The sequence below is a fragment of the Actinia tenebrosa genome, unplaced genomic scaffold (genome assembly GCF_029948245.1).
Source record: "Actinia tenebrosa isolate PJP-AT-01 unplaced genomic scaffold, QUT_ActTen_1.0 utg5005__unscaffolded, whole genome shotgun sequence".
NCBI classification, from domain to species: domain Eukaryota; kingdom Metazoa; phylum Cnidaria; class Anthozoa; order Actiniaria; family Actiniidae; genus Actinia; species Actinia tenebrosa.
The window spans coordinates 63,747-87,640 of NW_028292614.1; the positions used below are offsets into that span (position 1 = coordinate 63,747).

Consider the following 23,894-nt stretch of genomic DNA (forward strand, 5'->3'; position numbering starts at 1 on the left):
TTCTTAAAAAAACGCATTTCTAAAACTCAATGCTATTGAGTGTGTGGTATAGGTAAGCCAAACGGTTCAATTCCAGTTGGGATGCTCTTAGTTTACAACTAGTTATGGACTTCTGGCAAGGTTGATCTCGTAACTGCAGACGTTACAAGTTCTCTGTAATTACAGCAAAACTGACAGCAATTAATGGATGGATGATTCAAATGACTCAGATGAAGAGGACCATGAAGATTAACCGATCGACAAAATCGCTAACCAGCCTTAGGTCATGCTGTTACTATCAGGATTATCTTTAGTTTTTCAAGTAGAATTAAGCAGCAAAGCGCAATAAAATAATGTCGGCCATGAAAAACTTTGTCAAAGATTTTCGTCATTCAAATACAAAACTATCTCCCTGCAGGGGGGCTAATGGAGGGTTGTTTACACGGGACAAAATCCATAAGAGTGAGAGTAGTTAGATCGAAAACACAGACTCGCGCAAAAAACTTGATGCTGTTACCCAGTAAATTTACCCATTGATTAGATTTATCCGTCAGGTAGCGCTACCCACCCTTTGTACAACCGGCCCAGACGTCTGGTCTGATTTTAAAGTTCATCTGTTGAAGGTACTATTTATTGCAGCGCAAAGCATTTATTTACATCTATGCCGGAGATTTCGGCCCGACAACGCCCAGTTTCGAGTTCTCTGTTGCTCAGGGTTAGCCTAGATTTTGTGTAGAATATTCATGTGTTCCAGTGAAGGACCGTGGAAGTTCAAAGGGATTGTTGTTCATGTTTTACGTTACCGTTGGTATTTGTGAATATTTAGACAATGATTCGAGGCTAACTCTGAGTAAACAAGTCTGTCATCAAGGAACACAGCGGTAATTTGGAACTCGAAAATGGTCTATTACAAACTAATCAGGAAGCTCGCACGATTCCTAATAAGGGAGAGGTGAATCATCCCCTAGTCCTTAGATCATTACTTTCTCGCGATGACCACAGCAGAACCGGTTAGAACCCATCCACCCATCCACCCATCCACCCATCCATCCATCCATCCATCCACCCATCCACTCATCCACCTCATTCACCATTCTTCTTTGACAGCATTCTGTTTTTATTGCCTTACAATATCATTTATATACTCATCAACAGTTATTTTTCCTGTTGACAGTATTTAACAGTAGTACAATTAATGGAACACACGATTCTGTCATTCTTCACTTGACCCATCATCGTTCAAGACGTTTTTCTCCAAGTTCAAAATGCCGTTATCGTTTTTGATCTTACACATTCGTTGTCTTCGCAAACTAATCGATCTCCTTTGCAGTTACAGTCTGAGTCGTCTACGCAAGAACTTTTGAAGATGCCACGACACTGAAAGGGAAAATATAAAGAATTGTTGGTAGATTGGTGTATTGGTGTTTCACTACCGGCCTAAAGTCTGTCCGGAGAGGGAAACACTGTACCCGAGGACTTAAACATACGGATCGAGGCCGTTAGGCCAAATAGTTCCGTTTCAAAGAATTCTGGCACAGTGTTCCCCTATCCGGACTGACTTTAGGCCGGTAAATTTCTTTTTTTTCCCATTTACTTTTCCACTTGAGTTTTTGATTTGTTTCGTTGTTTGACAATCGGTTTTCCCGTGCGCACGCGTGGATGATTAAGTCTTACGTCAGGATACCGGACGGCGGTCAGAGATCCGAAAGCATGAGTACGAGGCATGAGCGCGCGAGGTATTTCGTCCTCGTCCTTGTACTATAACTAAAAAACATTCAGGTCAACATGAACAATGATTTGATCTCTGTTCACTTTAAGGTGTGCCGAAAAACATTGTGAAAGCGCTAGAAAATGTGAACACTCCGGCTTGTTTATTAAATAGTACATAATGGAAAGGTTGAGTGATACCAATGGTTGGTTGGTTCTCATAGTACGTACCGGCTGTCTGTACCGGATATCCTCTAGCGTAGGCCGATCGCATCTTGAGAATCTGTTACAAATGAAGGTAGCTTCTGAGCATTTGCAGTTTTCATCCTTCACGCACTTATCACCTCTGATATCAGAGCACTGAAACATATATACAAGTAAGACTATGTATGAGAAATAGTCTTAGTACGTTGAGATCGAAACGACGTAATAGTGCCTCCCTCTACTGCTATCGAGCTTTTATATTATAGTTTTATTTGTCTACATTTAACAATTATTGACTGTGAGGAAAATCGTGGTCACAAGTGATGGCGATGAACTTCCTATCGAGGACCACAGCTTTTCTGAGGTTCCAGTTAATAAGTATTTTGTTATATATCAAGTGTCCAAGAACACAAAGCAATTATTTGATCTCCCGATATTTTAATTTTGGAAAAACTAGAAAATTTTGAAAAAACTTACGTTTTCATCGCTTCCGGTTTTGTATGAACGGTTAACGGGTAATAGCGAAATTTTATGACCATCACTTTGCAAATGAAGTAACGACCGTGTATAGGTACTATTACGAGTTAGGGTACATATAACGCAGGAGAAAGACTGGAGCGAGTAAAATATCCTACGATATTTGTACTCTAGGTTATTGTGTATATTATTGTGTATATTTGGGGGGAGGGGGGGGTTACTAAGCTCATTTGGATAATAAATAGCTCGCCCTATCGGGCTCGACCAAATACAGAAGACTCGGAAAAATATCCATTCGTATTCCACCCCTAAAATGTCTAATAAGATCTATATTTACCCTTAGTATTTTCAACACAAGTGAATTAATAAATTTTGGAGAGAGAGTTTTATTCCCCAAATTTTATTTATCTCTGGAAGCGGCACAAATGGACAAACACGCGTGAGCTTTTCAATATTCCATATTTAGACTTATTTAATTAGTAAAATGTATATGTTTGGATTGCTAGAAGGTGCATTTGAAAACGCTGTTTTGAATTTGCGCCATAAGAATTAATATCATCATCATTATTATTAATATTATTATTATTAATATTATTATTATTATTATTATTATTATTATTATTATTATTATGTGATTATTGTTATTATCATGCAATGTTGAAAGTTTGTCATCAGCAATTTCGTGAAAAACGTTTATAACTTTAAAGTGGTGAGGAGGAAATCCGTCATTCCGTTGAATTTGTTCGGTTTGTTGCTAAAAAAAAAAGCCCAACCTCGCTCCCAGGGCCCTCTCATGCGGAGGAGAGAAGACCCTGGCGTTGGCTAGTCACGTGACAAATCCGACACCCAGCATATGTGTCGGGTGTTTTGAAAATACCGCTGAAGAAATAACTGGAGGTATGCGGGCACATTGAATAAGCATATAACGGAATCGGTTTCTTCGATTCTTACACCTCTTGTAGTTAACACTTTGGCCGCTATTTCTTTTGTAAGTCCAGATTTACCAAAAACTCGTACGTAGTAAGTGGCGAGTTTCGACTTCATTCCCACACAGACTACAAACAGCTATGCATGATGATCTTTTTTCTTCCTGTCGGTAGTAAACTTTCTTTTGCGTTTCTCCTCCCTCCATCACTTTTGGACGTACCAGATTGCATTTAGATAAGAAATTTACATTTAAATAAGCTTTTATGAGATTTTCGTATTATTACTTCCAGTCTTGCCTACATCTTGTTTAAATCTGTCATTATATTTCTCGCTCAGACGTGCCCTGGCGCGCCAAAAAATCATAACAAAGCAACAACCAATGAAAATTCAGGATCAAGTAAACCAATGAAAACCGAGGTTGAAAAAAGCCAAGTAAGGCTAGCACGTGCCACCTACATCTGCGGGCCCGCATCTCCTGGCCCCACACGCTTCTGGTGGCCCCTTGACCATAACTCGGGAAAAAAGCAAGCTGTGGTAACGAAACTTGGTAGCATTGGTGAGACTTGTGTTGTCAATCATCAGACCACGTGACATGGCGTGACGTCACATACCACGTGACTTACGAATCAAACATCGCCGATTTTCGCTACATCAGAAAAAATCTGTTAACATTTGGTCAGCTACGATTTCAAGCTCACGCCCCCTCATGTAAGCCCATACAAATTATGTCTCAAAAACACGGTTTTTGGATCTTTTCTCAAAATAATGACCATCTAGGCAAAAAACAGAAGTCGATTCAGTTAATTCAACTATTCACGGACTGTATTATATGGTTTTGATTGAATTCTATTGAGAAAAAAAACACCGTACTTTTTAAGTAATGTACGCTATTGTGCTATTGACGTATTTTACAAGAGAAAATGCATGACATAACAGGGGTCAAGCTAGAAAATCGTCCTCTCCTTGATATAAAACAGAACCTTTCAAAAAACAGAAGTAGATTTGAAAACCCCGGGCTTTCCTGAACATTTTGGTATATAATTCATAGGAATTTGTTAAAATTTAGAACCGTATTTTTGCTGATTTTATAAGCTCCGGCATACTATCTGTTGGCCTATACATTCGCCTCTTATGGTTTCTTAGATTTCGTAGCCTCGAAAACACGCTAACTATTAGTTACTGAAAGAACAGAAGATTTACGGGTCATTTAGGATGTTTTGTAACGCAGTTTCCTTGTGCTGTATAACTTTACTTTTACTACAAACTTTTGCTTTGGAAAGAGAGGAAAGAGACCGAAAAGAGCAAATATTCCAAATGTATGGGCAATTTTTTCCAATGCTGTTATTACAATAAATGCTATAGTAACGAAACTTGGTACGTTGGGTGAGACTTGTGTTGTCAGTCATCTGACCACGTGACATGGAGTGACGTCACATATTAAGTGGGTTAACAACCAAACATTAATACCGCTTTTTGCCATTAGTTTTGACTGACGAACAATTGCATGTTATCATTTCATCAAATGAAATAATACTTATTTTAACAAAATTAATATTCACTTCCACATACCTCTCGTGGCCCCATCCTACCTACATCTGGTGGACCTGCATCTCCTGGCCCATGCACACGCATCTGGTGGCCCCTTGGCGATAACACCTTAACGAGGCATGCTATGGTAACGAAACTTGGTAGCATTGATTAGACTTGTGTTGTCAATCATCCGACATAGCGACATGGCGTGACGTCACATGTCACGTGATTAACGAACCAAACATTTCCGCCGATTTTTGCGAATACTTATTACAATGAATCCTACGGTAACGAAACTTGTTGCATTTGGTGAAACCTTGTGTTGCCAGTTATCTGACCACTTGATATGACGTGACGTCACATATCACCTGACTTGCGAATCATACATTTTCGCCGACCTTCCTCGCGCCAATAGACCTTATTCGTGGTGTGACAATGTTTTCCCAATTCAGCGTGACAAACCTCCAGAGGATTCATTTTCTTTTGTTTTTACTCTTCGAAAAATTCATGAGTATCCCAACGAGTTTCAAAACAATAGCTCTTCATTCCCCCAGAGTTTGTCACGCTGAATTGGGAAAACATTGTCACACCACGAATAAGGTCTATAGTCATTACATTGAGTGCTATGGTAAAGAAACTTTGCAGAAAGGATGACTCGTGTTGTCAATCATCTGACCACGACACATGACTGACGTCACATATTACATGACTTACAATACAATACAATACAATACAATAAGTTTATTAGGTTCCCAATATGGGATCATACCTAATTTACCATTACATTATAACTAATTACAAAAATACATGAATAAAGGAATATATATATATATATATATATATATATATATATATATATATATATATATATATATAAATATAATAAGATATATAATGAAAATGAGAAATCTAATCAAAGACTAAGTACTAAGGACTAGGAGTGTAACGAACTATTGTATGTAATCATGTCATTAAACGAAGGAATATTTACTTTAAAGAACCTTGAACCGAGTGTTGGCATTCGTTGACAGCATGGAAAGAGAGGGTGAATAGAACAAACTCATCAGCCAAAGTAAAAGAAGATTGCAAACGGCTACCAGATAAAATAGGATGGGGAGCCGGATAGCTGGTGGAGTCGTATTTGATTCTTTGTAAGGAGATTTCAAGGAAAATTTTCTCGCAAGAAGTGAGGCACCAGAGGATTTGGCGACTTCAATGAGTGAAATAGTCGAAATTACTGAAGTGGTTCCAGTCAAAGACATATTGGGCAGTTTTTACGATGCTAATTGCGATCAATCAGGCTTTGTTGATCATGACCATTCAAACATAACCTTTCGGTCCTTCGCAAACCTGCAGTTTTATATTAGTGGTACGTTTAATAAACACTTAAATTTTATTACGCGTTTACTGAAATCAACAAATGTTCCATTTTATTGAATTTTATTAAATCTATAGCGGTATTAATAGATAATTTTATCGATATTCTTCAGTTTAATTATATATGTGTAATGAAAAAAAAGAACTTTTTTCTTTAAGCTCATTTTGATAAGATCAAAAATATCACCAATCTTTCTAAATAAACGGTGAATAAGGTAAGCATCAATAAAACAATAATTTACTCTAGCTCGTTATGAGTATGACAGTAGTTTTGTTCTTCTAAGTCACGTGGTATGTGGAATGCCTTGTCACGTGTTCAGGTGATTGACAACACAAGTCTCACCAATGCTATCAAGTTTCCTTACGATAGCTTGCTTCGTTCAGGTGTTATGACCAAGGGGCCACCAGATGCATGTGCATGGGCCAGGAGATGCGAACCAGCATATGTAGGTAGGATGGAGAGGTATGTGGAAGCGAGTCCGGTTAACATAGGTTTTATGAATAATTCATGATTACATACCAAACTTGGCGATAATGTTTGGTTGTTAAGCCACGTGGTATGTGACTTCACCCCATGTCACGTGGTCAGATGACTGACAGCACAAGTCTCACCCATCGTACCAAGTTTCGTTACCATAGCATTCATTGTAATGAGTGTTCGCAAAAATCGGCGGAAATGTTTTGTTCGTAAGTCACGTGATATGTGACGTCACGCCATGCCACGTGGTCTGATGATTGACAACTCAAGTCTCACCAATGCTACCAAGTTTCCATAGCTTGCTTCGTTACCGAGTTATGGTCAAGGGGCACCAGATGCGTGTGGGGCCAGGAGATGCGGGCCAGCAGATGTAGGTGTCACGTGCTAACCCCTTCTCAAAAAAGCTGGCTTCGAGCGGATGGCGCCAGCACTGTGCTGCATGCGTTCATGAAAAAAGCACAGTCGTAGACCAATCAGAGCACGCTTACTAGATATACTTCTAATAAAAATGATACTGTGACTGGCCAGATTGCGATTTAAGTTCAATTCAGACTTATAAATATGACATGACAAAATTTTCTTGAGGACTTTGTACAAAGTTAATCCATGCACTGTTTTATCACAAAAACACGACTACAACTGACATTTCTGCATTAAGTTTGGTCGGCGTTATAAAACTCAAACAGAAGTCTGCATGGAACTAATTATAGTCTTCTGTACTCAAATGATAAAAAAATTGAGCAATACTTACAAGGACATCGTAGCTTTGTGACTTTACTAACACAACAAAAATTCCAAAGACAGCAACAAATAGGATCATGTTCGGAGTCATTGTCATTCCTGCTTTCCTAATAACAGAATAACAGAATAACAGAATAAGATAAATTAATGTTGCATTTTAATGCGTTTTGTTCCTTCATCACTGGATATTGCATTACTGCAATGTTTTTAATTTATAGTACATGCCCCGACTATCACTATCCGGTCTCCTGCTACCCGCTGTTTGTCTCATCATCCGGTCATTTTCTTCCTTGTCGCGTTTTTGCCCAACCCTTTGGAGCAAGTCTAGTGCCGCTGTGATCATGTCCATCAATAATACCAAGCCTTGCTCACATGACCACATATTCACGCCAAGGCTTAATGATGTTTTAAAGTGGTTTAACTAAACAGGTTTAGAAAACTATCTACGAACACTGCACAATATTTTGGTGAAATAATGCATGTAAACTATCCTTTGTCTTGCTCTAACAATATTTTAGAAAGTTTCATTATATTGTAGGTTTCCAGTTTCTCATTTTTTTTCCTAATGAAAACATAATTTAACTAAACACGTTTAGGTGTGAATGGGGTACTAGATTAATAACATGCCAAAGCCATGATGCATAAAATGTGCACAGGAAGGGAAAACTGCAAAATACGCATGAAATTAGAATAATTGTTTGTCTTCCCATGCTCTCCTTTGGTCTTAGCTTTGATGATGTAACCTTTTTTTGAACCCGACAACGTTTTTTTCAATTAGGTGTATACACACACATTACATAGAAACAGGTATTTTACAGTAAGTATTTACAAATATGGTGTAGATAAGGTGTATGTGGTTGATGAATTAGTGTAAACTTTCGAGTCAGCAACCACCAAAATGAACCAGAATTAACTCAGTATAGTAACACAGAATTATGTTATTGACAATAACACACAACTTTTATGTGTTAGCAAAATCACGTGATCGATTTTAAAGCTATGATTTTAACCAATCGCGCGCTTGGATCTTGGACATTAAACGAAAATTGAATAATCTCTGATAAAATAAGCCTGGAGCGCTGTAGGACACAAAGAGAGTTATAGAAAAAAGGCGAGTCGTAGGCGAGTGATTTATATAACTTTTTAAGAGTTTTGCAGCTTCAGGAGTGTTTTATCAGAGTCGTAACACAATATAGCTAAGCTTGATATATTTGTTTTACATAATAGGTTTTGAAGAGCAAAAAATAGTAAAATTTGACAGTGAGCACGCGTCTGTCTTCAAACTCAGGTAAACAAACACATAAATGGTTTTTGGCAATTGCTGAACAAGAAATGGATAGTTATTTCAAGTGCGGATTTTAGCAAAAAAAGCCATAGAAAACAACTGAAGCATTTTAACTGCTGAAAGGAGTGGATACCCAAATATGAAGCGATTGAAAAAACGTTTTCAATGTTCAAATCGTGAATTGTGTATTTAGTCTGTAAAAACACATAAGAAAACCAGCTTTTGAACACGTTGAATGCAAAAGGGGCCGAGATACTACTGAAAAAATATCTTGATCTTCGATACAGGAAGAATGCTAGCAGTACTTGGAAAAATGGTGCTTTATAAATAGTTAGACCACGAACTATAAGTGAAGACTTTGTGTCATTTATAGTAGTATTTTGTACTCGTACTTGGCTATTGGAGAACAAATTTTGGCAAAAACATTTTAAATTTACCGTATTGAGCGTAAAAATGACGATACGGTAGTTTGTAAAGTAAATATATGTTTTTATAATAGTTTTGGTCATTTTTGTCGGCTTATGAGAAATGTATCGAAATTATCCTTTAACTTATTACTCGTCGAAATGTCGTACCAATCAAATGTGCTAAATAAAGACATGGATATTTTCCTGTTTTTAGAGGAAAGACGTAGTGTTGAATAATAACATGGATGATATCATTTATGTCAATAATAATTAATTAATATATTTAAAACACTCATTAATAATTTATAAGCTTATGGTCCAAGTGGAGCCACCATACACGTCATGTGCATGAACCTTTATACCCGATAAAGTCCTCTTCATTAGTATTCAAGTGATTTTATATAAAGACACATGTGTCTTTATATAAAGACACATGTGATCTTTATATAAAGACACATGTGATCTTTATATAAAGACCACTCGAATACTATGAGGATGACTTCATCATCAGGGATGAAGTATGCATCCAAGTTTAGATGAAGATATAGAGCTTCATCAAGGTCATAGTCAACCCTAATGATCTTTGACTAACCTGCCTGTCTTTGCCTTGGCACGCAATACCCAACGTGTGGGAACTTCTATTGAATCTAGTTGCGCATGCCCGTGACGTCAAATCTCTATCGAAGTATAAAAATCCATGTTCGTAACGTGTATGGTGGCTCCAGTTGAACCAAAATCTTATAAATTGTTCATGAGTGTTTTAAGCAGTTCAAAAAACTCGTAGATCGTGTTTTATCAGGTATAAAAGCACTCGGCTACGCCTCGTGCTTTTATACCTGATAAAACACTCCTACTCGTTTTTTAAACACTACTTAAAGTGCTACTACGACGAAAATTGCTCAAACTTGGATTCAGCTGAAACTTCCTAAGAATACTCTTTAAAGGTCCAATAATCACTGTATGAAGTGTTTTCTCGATATTCAGGACGAAAGTATGATATTTTTACGATTATTTTTTGGAGTCTGTGACGTCATACACTCAACATCGAACATCGCTCCATACATTTCTTTGTAGTTTATTATCAAAATCTCAGTAGTAAAGGGAGAAAGAAATACCCAAACACCCCAAAATATAAATTATAGTCACAAGTAATGTGAAATAAGCACATTAGCCACCCTTTGGGCTTCATAGGAATAAAATAAATTAAGGATTTATATACAAAGAAATATATGTAGCAATGTTTGATGTTGAGTGTATGACGTCACAGACTCCAAAAAATAATCGTAAAAATATCATACTTTCGTACTGAATATCGAGAAAACACTTCATACAGTGAGTATTGGACCTTTATTTTTAAAGAGTATTTTTGGGAAGTTTCAGCTGAATCCAAGTTTGAGCGATTTTCGTCGTAGTAGCACTTTAAGATTTGAGATATCAAAACTCTTTAACTTGGAAAAAAATACCGAATTCCTTTGACAGCATTTCTGTGTCGTTTTTCTTTGTATCACTGAAGAAAATGTTTTTAACGTGATATCAATGTTTCTATTTAGCAATTAGACTACGAGGTCGAGTTTTCTATGAGTCAATAGATAGTCGATGAGGCGCGTAGCGCCGAATCGACTATTTGACTCATAGAAAACGAGAACGAGTAGTCTAATTGTTTTAGCATAAACCTACTAGCCAATATTATAGCATTGAAAACAAAGAATAACAATGAAAACTTTACTGTACAAAGCGATGGTCAACCGGCAACTCAGTGTTTTCATTCATATTTGCGAACTCGTCTCGAAGTATAACGTAAAGCTTAAATTTGCTCTATTTTTTATAGCTTTTTGTCTCTATTATTAATGTCAAAACTCTCTTTCCGATATTTTTTTATCTTATCAGTTCTTGGAATCATTTTTCTAATTAATGAGTGATAAACTGAAATAATTTATTTACAAATGCTTTGCTGTCAGATCATTCAAAGCCGTGCTATGTTTACAATTTGCTTAATATAAGATTCTTGTCAGTTAACTATCACTTTCTTTATTGTTTCGTCTGTTCTTACCGTTTAAAATTCTTCTTGAATACATGTGAATAAGTTGTCTTTTGGATTTTTTCTGTTTTTTGAGGGAATTCTTTTAAGATGCCTATCATTATCTTAGTAGTCAGTTGTTTGTCCGTCGTAAGTTTGCACACGAAAATCTCAGCGAAATCTGACGGCCGCTTTTTCGTGTTAGAATTGCCATAATTCTTCAGTTTTTACTTATCTGTACCGTTCAAAACCTCAATTCCTTTCCTTGATACAGTCTTGTCTTTTCTATAATCGACTTTTAAAGATTTTTTAGAGAACAAGCAAAGATTTCGTCGAAACTTGAGCATGCATTTGTTTGTTTTTCGCTACTCGTTATCTATCACAGGATAGATAGCGAGTACGTTAGCCAATCATATTGCAGAATTCGTGATAGTATGCTAGTAGGTTTATGCTAAATTATGATATAACATAGCGTGCGCGTTCGTGAAAAACTATTGTATAAATCATGATAGAAACTATCCATATCCATAAGCTAGTGACGTCTGTCTACTTAAAACGAGTCCCCTATTCTAGCATACTGTTTGCAATCGTAAAAAGTACTGAAAATTGAAATTGCTTCCCATTGTTTCTTCGTGCGTCAATGATTTATCCAACTACCAAGCATGTTAACTGATAACTGATAATTGAGGAGGTGCTGCAAATGCCTTTGCATGCCTTTTTTCCCCCTGTAAATTGTTAGACCTCCAAGTCTTCTCGGATAAGGACTTTAAAAGGTAGCCCTATCTCCCTGCAGTAAAAATGGGGTGCATAAATGGAGTTGAATTATTCGTGTAAGAGTTATATAAGGGATTGTCTCCCTGTTCAACGGCCTATCCCAATTTTGATGCATAACACTAATGTACTAACAATTCACTCATGATTGTAAGTTGCACGGCTGCTACTAGCGCCTTAATATGCAGCAGTACAGTCACTGAGACAATGCCTGAAATGCGCTATATAAATGAAAACCTCCTATTATCATTGTGAAAGTTTTCAAGCTACTTTACACAAAGGTAGGGTTCAGTACTGAGCGCTAGCTCTTTTCATTGCTTATTTGGAAAACCTAAGACAAAAGAATTGTCCTATAGGATCAGGGTCACCGCACCTTGAGGTAAACGTCTCTTCCTATTCAGTGTTCGCCATGTCCACCCTAAATGTTATTAAGTTAGACTTGCTTTCAAAAACCGCTTTAACTATCAGTTGCAAGTTATAGATAGACGTGGTTCTCTTATCTCCTCAGAGCATACTAAGAATGTTCTGGGCCAAAAGCCCTGCCGAGCTAGACACCTGCAGCCATTAGCTGATACAGCTCCTTGGATTTCGTCCATTACTGATAGCGAACAAAACAAATGATATCTATAATCCCAAGCATCTATTCTAGGACATTCGCCAAGATTAAGAACATTCCTAATCGATCTTAAAATGGTCTGTTATAGTAATAATGTCTCGTGAATTTACATAAATAATATTTCCATGCTTTTCAGTGCACTGTGTGGTGTTTTCCGACACTCCGGCACCCCGTTCCGTATTTGTTAAAGATTTCTATGAATTCCACTTGTTCAGTTGAGAAAGTCAAAGGGATTTATCGACTTCATGATTGTCCATTGAGCAGATTTAGTTCTTGAAATTTGTGCACTGCTCACAATGATTTGTGGGAAATTAAGCCGACAATTATTGCTCGCCGATTGGTTAGTGCCTGTTACGCCGGCAGGAAACGTTTAGTCGTTTTACAGAAAATGTATTAAAAACTTATTAACCCCAAAGCTATTAATATCGATTCTCTTATTTAAGAAAATCGAGTTATTCAGTTTTTCACATGTTACCTCGCTCCTTTTAGCCAAAGCCCTAGAGCTAATAGACGGAGAATCGGTTTTAAAAGCTTTGTCGGGTTTTTGTCGAGCGTCGCACTGGGGGCGGGCGCGCTGTTCCCTGAGAAGAGGTCTATCGTAAGGTTAGCGTTTTAGGCTTATCCATTGTTGTAAAATATGGACGCACAGGGTTAATTCACATTTAAAAATCTATTTAACATTCTCAGATACAATCTATAAATCATTTTATAGCAATAAAGAACAAGAAGAAGAAGAAGAAGAAATTAAGCCCTGCGATTGATGTGGCAAAAAAGAGCAAAAAGAAAAAAAGAAAAAGAAAAAAGAAAAAAGAAAAAAATAAATTTCAACACGTTTCACAAACCAATCAAAATGTTTAAAACTTGACGCTGCAATTTGTTTTCAAAGACTGCCAGTAATACCTTTTAATGCGATCAAAATGCAAACATTCATATCTAAAATCTAAACTGTCGTATGTTTTCAAGTTTTTGCATCGACTTAGGGGTTATCTAATGCTCAGAATAGTGCAAAACTTTAACAAGATGATGGATTCTCAAAAATTAGAGGTATGGAAACAGCAGGATATTGGCTTTTTATAGTCTTTGTGGGGGACGGAAAGCTGCGATACCTCACGCGACGAATAGCTTATTTAAATATGACATAAACTGCAGAATTCCATTGAAAAAAATGGTAAACACATGACGTTATTAGAGAAGATGAGAAGCTCGAAGAAGATTCCCAAACAACAATATTTCTAAAAGATTCAAACCATGCAATCCAAAACGTTTTAATAGCTGTCACTTGGCTGTGAATTAGAAGTAAGAAGCCGTGTGAATGAATTTTTGTTCAGATATCGCACTTTTTGCAGAAAAAAGTGGTTTCGTCAAATTGATGATGTCAATTAGTCTACGAGATGAGACACTGTAAAAAGCGCGCAAAAATTGTTTACGTTTGCAGAGAAGTTAAACACTGCATTAAAACTAAATTGGAAAAAAATGAGAAAAGGACGCTATTTCATTGACTATAATTTTTCAAAAATAAACAAACATTAGCTCGAAAAAAACAAAAGGCAATTCACTTTTTTTGATTACATAAATGTCGAGTATAGTTTTGCAACATTCAAAGAAGTTACTATTTACCTCAATTTAAGTTGAACTCCCCTCTAGAAAATAAAGAATTGACGGGCGCTGAGCTGTTGTACTAATGCAGTACTGCCAATGGTAATCTTGACGTTCTGATTTGTCTCCAACCCATTACAAGGGGTATAACTAGCCTTATAACGATGGTGTGGTTGATAACCGGTGCGAAGGTGTTGAAAAACATGTTAGCAGGAAACCAAGTTGATGATGAGATTCTTAAGGGAAAGATCATTGTTTTTGCGCCTACGCCGAGAAATTACAGACCTGGGTGTGTCTGACTAGAAGTCAAGAATCAATTCATACTGACCACCTTGCTTAAGCTTATCTAGACTTTCCCGAAAAACCCTGATAAATGTTTGTTTATTACGATTTTTCTGAAGCAATGGAATGAAATACGATGATTCTCAACGAGATGATTTAAAAAAGACGAAGTCCTGTGGAATTGATGTTATGAAGGGTTTTCGGCAACAGAATATTTTGTTATACATATTCACATAAAGCTGTTAAGAAAAAAACGGAATTTTCCAACACCAAAATATGGTTCAGAATGAACTTTATTTTTCATATATGCTCTGATTTAACCATCAAAAGAAGCGTTCTTTTTGGGTCGGTTGTTTCAGTTTTTATTAATCACATCATAAACATCAAACACGTCATTGTCACGAATGATAAAAGTTACCATTTCGTGTTGTATGGTGCGATGTATGATGCCATACGTCCATAACTACTTTTAATTTAATTTTCCGCTTTTGTATAATTATTCATTTTTTCATTATTTTCGTTTCTTTCGGGAAATTCGTCCGTTATAGTCCGTTTTCTAATCTTTTTCTTCTTGTCATTGTTCTGCTTTGCTTGTTTTCTAAATTGCTTTTGTTCTTTGTTTATATGTTTGTTGGTTCGTTCTTCAAGCGTACGACGAAAACGATCACGTGTTCGTAACAGACCAATCCAATTCAAGATCGATCAGTTCAAAACACTTAGTCGCCGAGAAACGAGTGACTAACTGGCTTAGTTTATATTTCAGGGCGTTTTCTCTATCCACGATATGGATATAACTAATGCCCTTGGCAGGATTCTAACCCACGTCTTCGGTATTCTAGTCCGATGTGTTAACCACTACACTACAAGGACCAACCACGCTGGTAACGCAGCCGGAATATGAAATGTAGGGTATTCGTGAGGATCCCAGAGCGATATTTACAGTTTTTGAAAAATTACTTTTCTAAGTACTTTGTTGTGCTTTAAACTGTTATCTGGTGTTTGGAAATCCTAATGAAACACGAAGCGCAGTTTTTGAAAAATTACTTTTCTAATTACTTCTCTAAATTCATCTCAGCTATAATTTATTCATTTTTTTGTGTGTGTTAAACCGACCAAATGCGAGCTTGTTTCTTATTTTTTTTAATGAAATATGACGCTATAAATTACGTAGAAGTGATAAAGATTTTAAAGATTTCTTTCCATAGAAACCCTGTCTAGTAAATCGGGGGGGGGGGGGGGGACGACACAGCGCGAAGCTTCACCGTAGCCCTCTATTTTGAGAGATGGAAAAGCAAAAATGGCGGAGAGAAATGAGAAGGCAAGTGATAGATTTCTTAGACTTTGTAGTATTTATTTGTATGCTTTTGGAATGAAATCTTGTAGGATTAAAGTGCATGTCATATTGAAGGTGTTATAAAAATTTGATTTCAAAATTTTGCTTTTGAGAATTTTTATGCTCATTCGTATTCGTGTGTTAATTTTGATATCAGTTCATTTTGTCTGAAACTGCTTGCTTTATATTTCTATCGTTTACTCTTTAAATAAATGGGATCTCGTGTTGAAACTATAACGGAAAGTAATTGAGGAAATTTCCGTTCATGTGATATGAGGGCTCCCCAGGGCTCCCCAGTACTTTTTGAGATATAGAGACTCAAAGTCATGCCTTTTTGAGGTAGTCGTCGTTGCAGCTGGCTTAGTTCTTCTATCATTTGAGATAATATCAGCTGAGGATGATTCACATACATAGTAGCTGCTGTATATTCTTATTACTTTCTTCACACTTCATCGAACCCACTCAATTCCAAATGGGCCCTTTTTCCGTTATTTTTCAACACCACTTGCAAAACGTATTTCTAAAACGATTTTCCATTGAAGTTTTTGTTTTGTTGGGAAAAAGAAAAGGTATACAGCTGTATAACAGTGACATTAGATGCAATAGAACTACTTCTTCATTTATAGATTGGCACTTTTTCACCGAAAAAGGAAGGAATTTGTCGTTAAACAAACAAATATTTCATTTTCTAATATTCTAATGTCCGTATACTCTGTCCTAATATTTTATTTAATTATGTTGAATGATTCCTTGAGAAAGCTTAAAATTTTGATTGTTTACATGAGGGTAATAATAGGTTTGAATAATCACACTCCGATTTTTTTTTGCTCGATACTCAGTGTTGACCACCAAGACAGTAGACGTTTTGCTGATCAGATAGACGAACATTTGCTTTGTATTTGATTACATTTTGAAAATACTTAAAATATACGCGAGAAATTTACATAAAAACTGTGACACTTGCAGGGCTTACAGGGTCTGACTCTCGTCTGGCTCTGCACACACAAGCGGACAAGCTAGTAGCTTCCTCAACTAAAAGAAAGGTTTTCTTTTTCGACACTCAACATCTATTATACTTTCATAGTTTCCATCTCGTCCCTATAATACGAGTTTTAGTAAACTTACATTTGCTTTCAAAGCTTCTAGTGTTTTGTACGGCTTAGTTGAAACCAATTCACTGGCTGTTTGCTAAATATTTGTTGTCTTTTATTTGATTATTTGAGTAACACATATTCTGCCAGCATTCCGTTTTCATAAGTAGTAGGATTTAGTAATACTTTCAATTCTTGTTTAAAAAAATATATAAATAGGCAAATTCCTAGCTATCATTTGAGTTGAGAATACTCATTTTCGTGTGAAAATCTTTGTACTTCGTAAAACTAGGGCACAAATAGTTAATAGCTTTACCTTTAAAATTTTATTCATTTGTTCGAGAATATGTATGTAAGATCGTAAAAAAATCTAACTAATTTTCTGTGTTTCCATAAACGTTTGACAATCTTCGCGTCCCTTTTTTGTTTACATCAAGTTTTATCTCGGGAGCTCTTCACTTCTCGACGTCCAGCCGCAAATGAAGAAGAGAGTTTTACATTTTGTCCCTTGATGCTTCGCGCGCTGAGTCCAACCCCCTGCTAGTAAATAGGAAAGACGCCCCAACCTCGCATATTTCTACTTTAAACACAAGTTTTAAAAACTAACTAATTATTTGGTTATATCTTATAGTTCTGGGGGGAATTTGGACGATCATTTTTTTCCAGTAAAATATGGCATATTCATTTGACAGCGTTCCATGTCTACATTGTTCGCGCGTTTTTAACGTAAAAAGGGTTAGCTTCCACGCATTCTGAAGGCTACAACGAAGTCAAGGACCCCCAATATAAATTCTAATTTGCTTATTTTACTTCTAGTATGATGTAGTTTCATCAGGCAAATTGTTAAAAAATCTGACGATGGGAGCTTTTGCCCACTGATGAACGTCCTTAAAAACCGACTTTAGTAAATGTCCTAGATTACATACTATGCTCAAAAAGGAACTTACTCACCTACTGCGATTACCATCAACGCTTCGGTCGGCCAAAATACGGAAAGTCGTACAGCGTTTTTTGAGCTTTTAAAAACACGCAAACTTTAGATAAAGCTGACACTTCCCGAAAATTAATCCACGAGCAACATTAATGGACTTAAATTACCGTTAAATTCATTCTCGAGCTTTTGTCGTAACCAAGATTCGAAGATATCTTTATTCAAATGTCGTTTATGCTTTATTGAGAGCGCTTTTAGCGAGAAGATTAGGTTTCTTTGGATTTTGTTAGACTTCCTGTTTCTGAAGAAACTTCGCAGTTATTTTATTTCAATCTAATGGGTTTATCACAGGCAGTCCAAAAAATACAGTTATCAGTAATGTGCGTCGTTATAACAGAATGTATTAGAATCATGATAGAAATTTAAAATAAATGATATCACTGTATAAATTGACCGGTATAAAGCACTCTTGGAGTCATAGTTTGTACGTTCATTGATCTGCTGACAAAGTTTCAGCGCGAAGTGAGGCTTCTGAAATGGTTGCCCTTTTCAAGGTACAAACTGTGACTCAAACTGAGCTATTCAGAAGAATTATAGTTATCTTAGAAATTCTATTAATACACTCCATAAAAGTCCCATACATTCTTATATAAATCTTGCACAAGAACATGGATTGTTTGGGCCGCCTTGTAGGTCAACATTCGTCTACATGTTTTGTGCGATTTAAGATTTTTAGAACAGGTCGCAAAAGTCAAATTATAATATTTCCACAATTATGACAGGGGTTGAGAACTACAAAGAACTTGATTTGTAAGTTGTTTTGAAATAAAGTTCACAGTCTTTCAAAGTTAAAAATTATAAGAATGAAGTTCGAACTCGATTGAATAATAACCGAAAAAGAAAACTTCAAAACAAATTATTGTTTATTTTGGGTAACGTGCACAAAATTGAATATCAAACAACACTGACCATGTGAACAGCAAGTGTGGTATCGTCTGCAAACACTCCGTCAGACTTAAGGACGTTCATGGGCAAAAGATTCCATCGTCAGATTTTTTGAAAGAACATGTTACTAGAAGTAAAATAAGCAAATAAAAAATGGGGAACCCCTACTTCGTTTAGCCGTCAGAATACGTGGAAATTCACCCTTTTTAAAGTAAAAACGCGCGAACAACGTAAACATGGAAAGCTGTCAAAAATAAGTAATATTTTATCGGAAAAATGAATTCGTCGTCCCCATTTTTCACCCGAAGACGAGAAAATAACCAACTAATAGGTTAGCATTTGAAATTTGGGTTAAAAATTAGAAATATGAAATGTTATTGTATAAGCGCGGACTTGAAGCCTTTGCATTACGTGAAATTCTATTCCAGTTTTACACAAAATATGTAATTTGTATATTTGATTCCATCGTAAGACATTTTTAATTTTTCCTATATTATAAGTATTACCGAGTACTTTCAAAAAACGAAATAAAAAGGGGGTGCCCGAATTCATTTTAGAGCTTTAAGAGATTTTAATCTTCAAAAAGACGTTTTTGTGAGATTTTGCTTATCAAAACATTGGAAAGACGTCATCACGATGAGTGTGCGCGCACTAAATTCATGCGTAGAAAGGATGCGCGCGAACAATGCCCATGAACGGCTACTGTAATAGCAAATCATTCTACTTCTACTTTTCGCTTTCAATATTTTTTTAAGGGAAAATCCCACCAGTTTTATATCATTTTTATTTGATACATTGAGCGTCTAAAAGATTAATTTCGAAAAAAATTAATTGCGAAAGCAATATGTCTGCATACATGCACAATATTACTATAAACAAAACTTTAGTAATAAAAGATACTGTAGAAATTATTTCATGATATTGACAACCTTTAAATTTTAATTGGAAATCATTTTTGAAGCTTTCAAATACAAATACACAAATGATAAGATTCTGCAAATTCAAACCAAAATGATTGAAACTCAAATCCTACTATAAGCTAATAGTAACTCAATATATCCGCCGAGCGAAGACATTTTGGTAATATGATTGGAAATTAGGATTTGATGCTAAAGACTTTTAAAATTCGACTTGAAAAGTTATATAGCAGAATAAAGTTCAGTTATAAAAGTATGAAAATTGGTTAGGGGAAAAGTATGCAATACTTCGCGAATAATTAGAGAATTGCTAGGCGGCTAAGCAAAAAAAAAAAAAAATAATAATAATTTAACCCGCGACGTACCTTGAAAAGTCTCTTAAAGTTGTTACAGTGGGCTTCAATTGTTGGGATAGCATGGCGAGCAATTACGACGTTAAATAATTTAGGAATTTATCTTTACTGAAATTAAATCCTAAACTCTTCTTAATGGAAAAAATGGAGACCAAAAATAAGCATCGATAATGGTTAAGGGCAAAAAAAAAAAATTGTGAAGGCCAAATATCAAAAAACGTACCTGTCTTCCAAATCGGAATTCTTTCGTTTTACGGGAAGTCCAAGTGACTAGTCGAGGCATGTTTCTATTATTTATATACATTGAGCAAAGTGACGAAAAACTCGCAATAATTATAAAAACAATAACGTTGTCAGCGGCAGCTACAAATTCTGGCCTATCAAACATTGTTTTCATAAACAGCCCATAAACAAGAATTTAGTATTCAAATAAAATTAAGATTCTAACCCTTAGAAGTCTGTAAAGATTTTGGTAGATTTGTTTAATTGATTTTCAAAATATTGAACTTTCCCCTAAACTTAAATGATTTCTATTGATTTTAATGTAAAGTTTACAGTAGCGAAAGTAAGTCGAATTGGACATTAGTTGTTTCAAAGCGAAGGTTTTAAGAAAAAGCTATCAATAATGCAGTTTCTATAGGAGATTGCGTTAAATCTCCGGAAAATAAGAAAGAAATCAAAATGTATTTCAATTGAAAGCTGAAAAATTTCGAAAACTAACATTCATCAGTTTTACTTAGCTGTAATATTCAAGTTAAATGAGATTATTAATTCTAACGAAAATGGACTTTCGCAAATTTTTAAATATCAGTCAAGAGCGAACAAAACCAACGTGGACCTCAATTTATATTAAATTAAATTTAAGCAGAAAATAGAATTTTACATAAATGTATGTGTTTTTTTTATTGATTGATTTAGGGTCTTTAAATAGAACGTGAGAAATTGTTTTATTCTATTAACTCGATCGACGCATTTAAATTTTAAAGAATCTTCAATTTATTCATTTGATAAAATCTAACAAATTAGATCACCAAAGGGACTAAATTGACCTCGTGTTTCTACAATCCTATCACTCTTTCCATATATTATCCTACAGACTTTTAAATATGGAGGAATAAGAAGCGAGTGCTCAGTTTTTTTAAAGGACTAAAATTTAAGTTAAGAAATAGTAATTTTATTTTTGGAAGCGGAAATTTTTCATTCGCCCGTTGCCAAAATTGTCCAACTGATATTCCAAATTCACGCTTTTTTTACGTTCGATTAAATATTCTCGACCAAATTCACCATTTTTCACCAGAACCTTATGTTGAACATCTTTAGTTGTAAAGTTGGAGAATAAAATTGAAAAGTTCTAACCTAGAATAAATATCACTGTCACTGTCGGCCTCTGAGATTCCAGCCTTGAAGTTTATAGAGCTACCACTTTTAATCATCCCATTATTCGAAGTTTAGCTAATCAATTTCTAAGATATTGCTGCGAGCCTTCACCATAAAGAATTGTACTGTGCATTTAGTCTGTTAGGTTAATCATCAATTTCCCCGAGTAAAATTTTAAAATAATTTTTGATTTTTGGTACCGGGTAAAAAGATTTTTAAATGGATGTGGCAAGCAAAGCGTGGGCGCGGAGTTGCGATCGCGAGACCGCATGCTGACAAAACTATTTTAACAAATAACCCTTTTTTAAAGTCATTTATCAGAAAAACCAATTAAGGGGATAAAGACGTTGGAATTTGCTATAAAGCTGTAGCACACAGGGCATTACACGAACTATATAAATAATTCTAAAGACATTTTACGCTGCTCAGAGTAGTCTTTGGAGTAATATTTAACGATATTTCTCATACTCTTTAATTATTCACGAGGAAACCAGCCAATCAATGGGCTATTTTTTGGGTCACATGATGCTACTTGAAACCTGGTAAAGTCCTGTAAAATCTAAAGCCGCAGAGGGATTTGATATCAGCAGGGAAGAGCTGGGGCTGAAGTCCAAGGACTTGAACAAATTTAATTTAGCCCTATTTGCTGAATAATATATCACGACAATATCACTCGCTTTATTTAACTTATTTTATTGAAATCATATTGGGTTACATTTTCAATTGATTAATTGTTACATTGCAGTTGCCACTAATATCAATAGGCCCATGAGATGCATAATCAGTCCAAACGTGTAGGATATTAGAAGCTGAAGCTTCTCGCAAATTGTTATCATTTAACAAAGAATCTATATCTCCTACGTCAAAAACAGGCAACTCTAGATCATCATGAACGATACTTTCATATAGTTTCATAAATCTCTTTCAAATTCTCTTTGGTATTTACGGGTGGATTCAAAATATTGGATACCTTAAGCTCTTGCTCTTTGCTACTTTTTTCATATCCTAACAATGCATTGCTAACATGGCCACTTTGGCTTCTAATAAGCTTCTCTTCCACTTTTCCAGTAAACAACTTAGTTACACAAGTTACACGAAGACTGTTACTAGTCTTTCTTTTCAACCCGATTGCCGAGCACAAATTAGGCAGAATTACATTAAGAGAATGAATTCCTACAGGGCAGTTCTTAAGGTGACTGCCTACTTTTAGAAAACAATTTTTTTTCAAATTTCGATTTTCCGAATTTCAATTTAATGATGATTTCAAATCTGGAAAGACAAATTGGGTGTCCCGAGCTTGTTTCAGAGATAATCAGCATTTAATGGAAGCCTACGCGCGAGCTTTTGGAGAAAAACTTGCGCCACCGGAAGTGAGTAGAAAAATTAAGATTCATAAGATAATAGTTATTTGCAGACTATATGATTGCACGAATGAAAGCTAGTCAATCTACAATAATACATAGATATTTTTGACAAAAAGACAAGGAGGAACATTGATTTCTCATATTTTGTAGTTTCGGTGCTCTTAAAAAGTCGAACAAAAATCCCTACAAAAATCTATTTTTTCATGTGTTAGAAATATAAACTTTTTCTAAAATGTTGATATAACCTAGATTTTAAGGAGTTTTTTCGAGTGAGTTATTATTACGTTTTCCATCGCTCAAGAAGAACTTAAGAAAATAGCTCTCAAAGCCTTGTTTAAGCTCCGTAAGGATCATTATTGGTGCCGATCACTTCAGAACAGATATAGATCTCACAATACGACTTTGCAATAGCTTAATCAAGCCAATCTTGTTATATGGTAGGTGTGGAAACAAAGAAAAATCTAAATCTAGATCCACTAGAAAAAGTGCAACTAAAATTTGGTAAAATGCTTTTAGAAGTAAGTAAAAAAGCGTCCAATAACGCATGCCGAGCAGAATTAGGGATCTTCCCAATAAGAGTTTACGCAAAATTAAGGGCAATCAAACTTTGGATAAAATACATGAACCGTGCAGATACTGATAAAGTAAAACTCTCAGATCAGACAATATCTGATAGTTTCTTAGAGAGTTCGAACAATTTGAGATGGAAAGAGAAAAAAAAATTAGCCCTTGATAAGTTAGGTCTAAGCTATTTATGGCAGCAAAATACAAGTGAGAGAATGACTGACTACCAATTAACTAAGCTGATGAAAAGCATTAGACAAAGAATTGAAGATCAAGAATGCAACCATGCGCAAGAGCGTCCTCTTTCCTTTACGTTATGCCCGCATGCCCCTTGGTATACGGATGAACTACGGTTACTGAAAAGACAGAAGCAACGAGCAGAGCGCAAGTTTTTATCGACTCGCTTTGGCGGTAAAAGTCTTTTGGCAGATATATAGGGACAAGTGTACAGAATATGCTGATGCTCTTGATGTTGCTAAATCTTGTTATTATCGTGAGAAGATCTCGACTGCTGACCAAAATCTTTTTCAGATGATATGTGGTCTTTTTCTCGTCAGACCTGTGCGTCCTTTGCCGTCACATACCTCTCTCTCCTTGTCTGGCTGAGAGTTTTAACAAGTACTTC

General features: G+C 35.7%; 1 protein-coding gene across 5 annotated transcripts; it reads right to left on the reverse strand.

Annotated features, from left to right (window-relative positions):
• Positions 1-1,072: 1,072 nt before the first annotated feature.
• LOC116303555 (uncharacterized) lies at positions 1,073-20,241 on the reverse strand. 5 transcript variants are annotated; one of them, XR_016118975.1, is made up of 5 exons: positions 20,188-20,221; positions 18,719-18,821; positions 7,431-7,527; positions 1,918-2,046; positions 1,073-1,356 (listed from the first exon to the last, which is right to left on the reverse strand). XR_016118975.1 is itself a non-coding variant. In XM_031713113.2 (4 exons), the coding sequence occupies exons 2-4, from the start codon at positions 7,515-7,517 to the stop codon at positions 1,240-1,242; spliced, it is 333 nt and encodes a 110-aa protein (XP_031568973.1). In that variant the 5' UTR covers positions 7,518-7,527; positions 20,188-20,241; the 3' UTR covers positions 1,073-1,239. The 5 variants fall into 5 exon arrangements, 4 of the variants coding, with proteins under 4 accessions (XP_031568973.1, XP_088881659.1, XP_088881658.1 ...); XM_031713113.2 differs by lacking the exon at positions 18,719-18,821 and having other exon boundaries at positions 20,188-20,241; XM_089025533.1 differs by lacking the exons at positions 18,719-18,821; positions 20,188-20,221 and adding an exon at positions 17,770-17,882.
• Between the last annotated feature and the right edge of the window lie 3,653 nt (positions 20,242-23,894).

Bases quoted from the DNA above. Each gene is read 5' to 3' on its own strand.
- LOC116303555 (XM_031713113.2), bottom strand. From the start codon at position 7,517: ATGACAATGACTCCGAACATGATCCTATTTGTTGCTGTCTTTGGAATT. The intron at 2,047-7,430 runs GTAAGTATTGCT...TATATGTTTCAG, and splicing joins CACAAAGCTACGATGTCCTT to TGCTCTGATATCAGAGGTGA. The intron at 1,357-1,917 runs GTACGTACTATG...TTTCCCTTTCAG, and splicing joins ATATCCGGTACAGACAGCCG to TGTCGTGGCATCTTCAAAAG.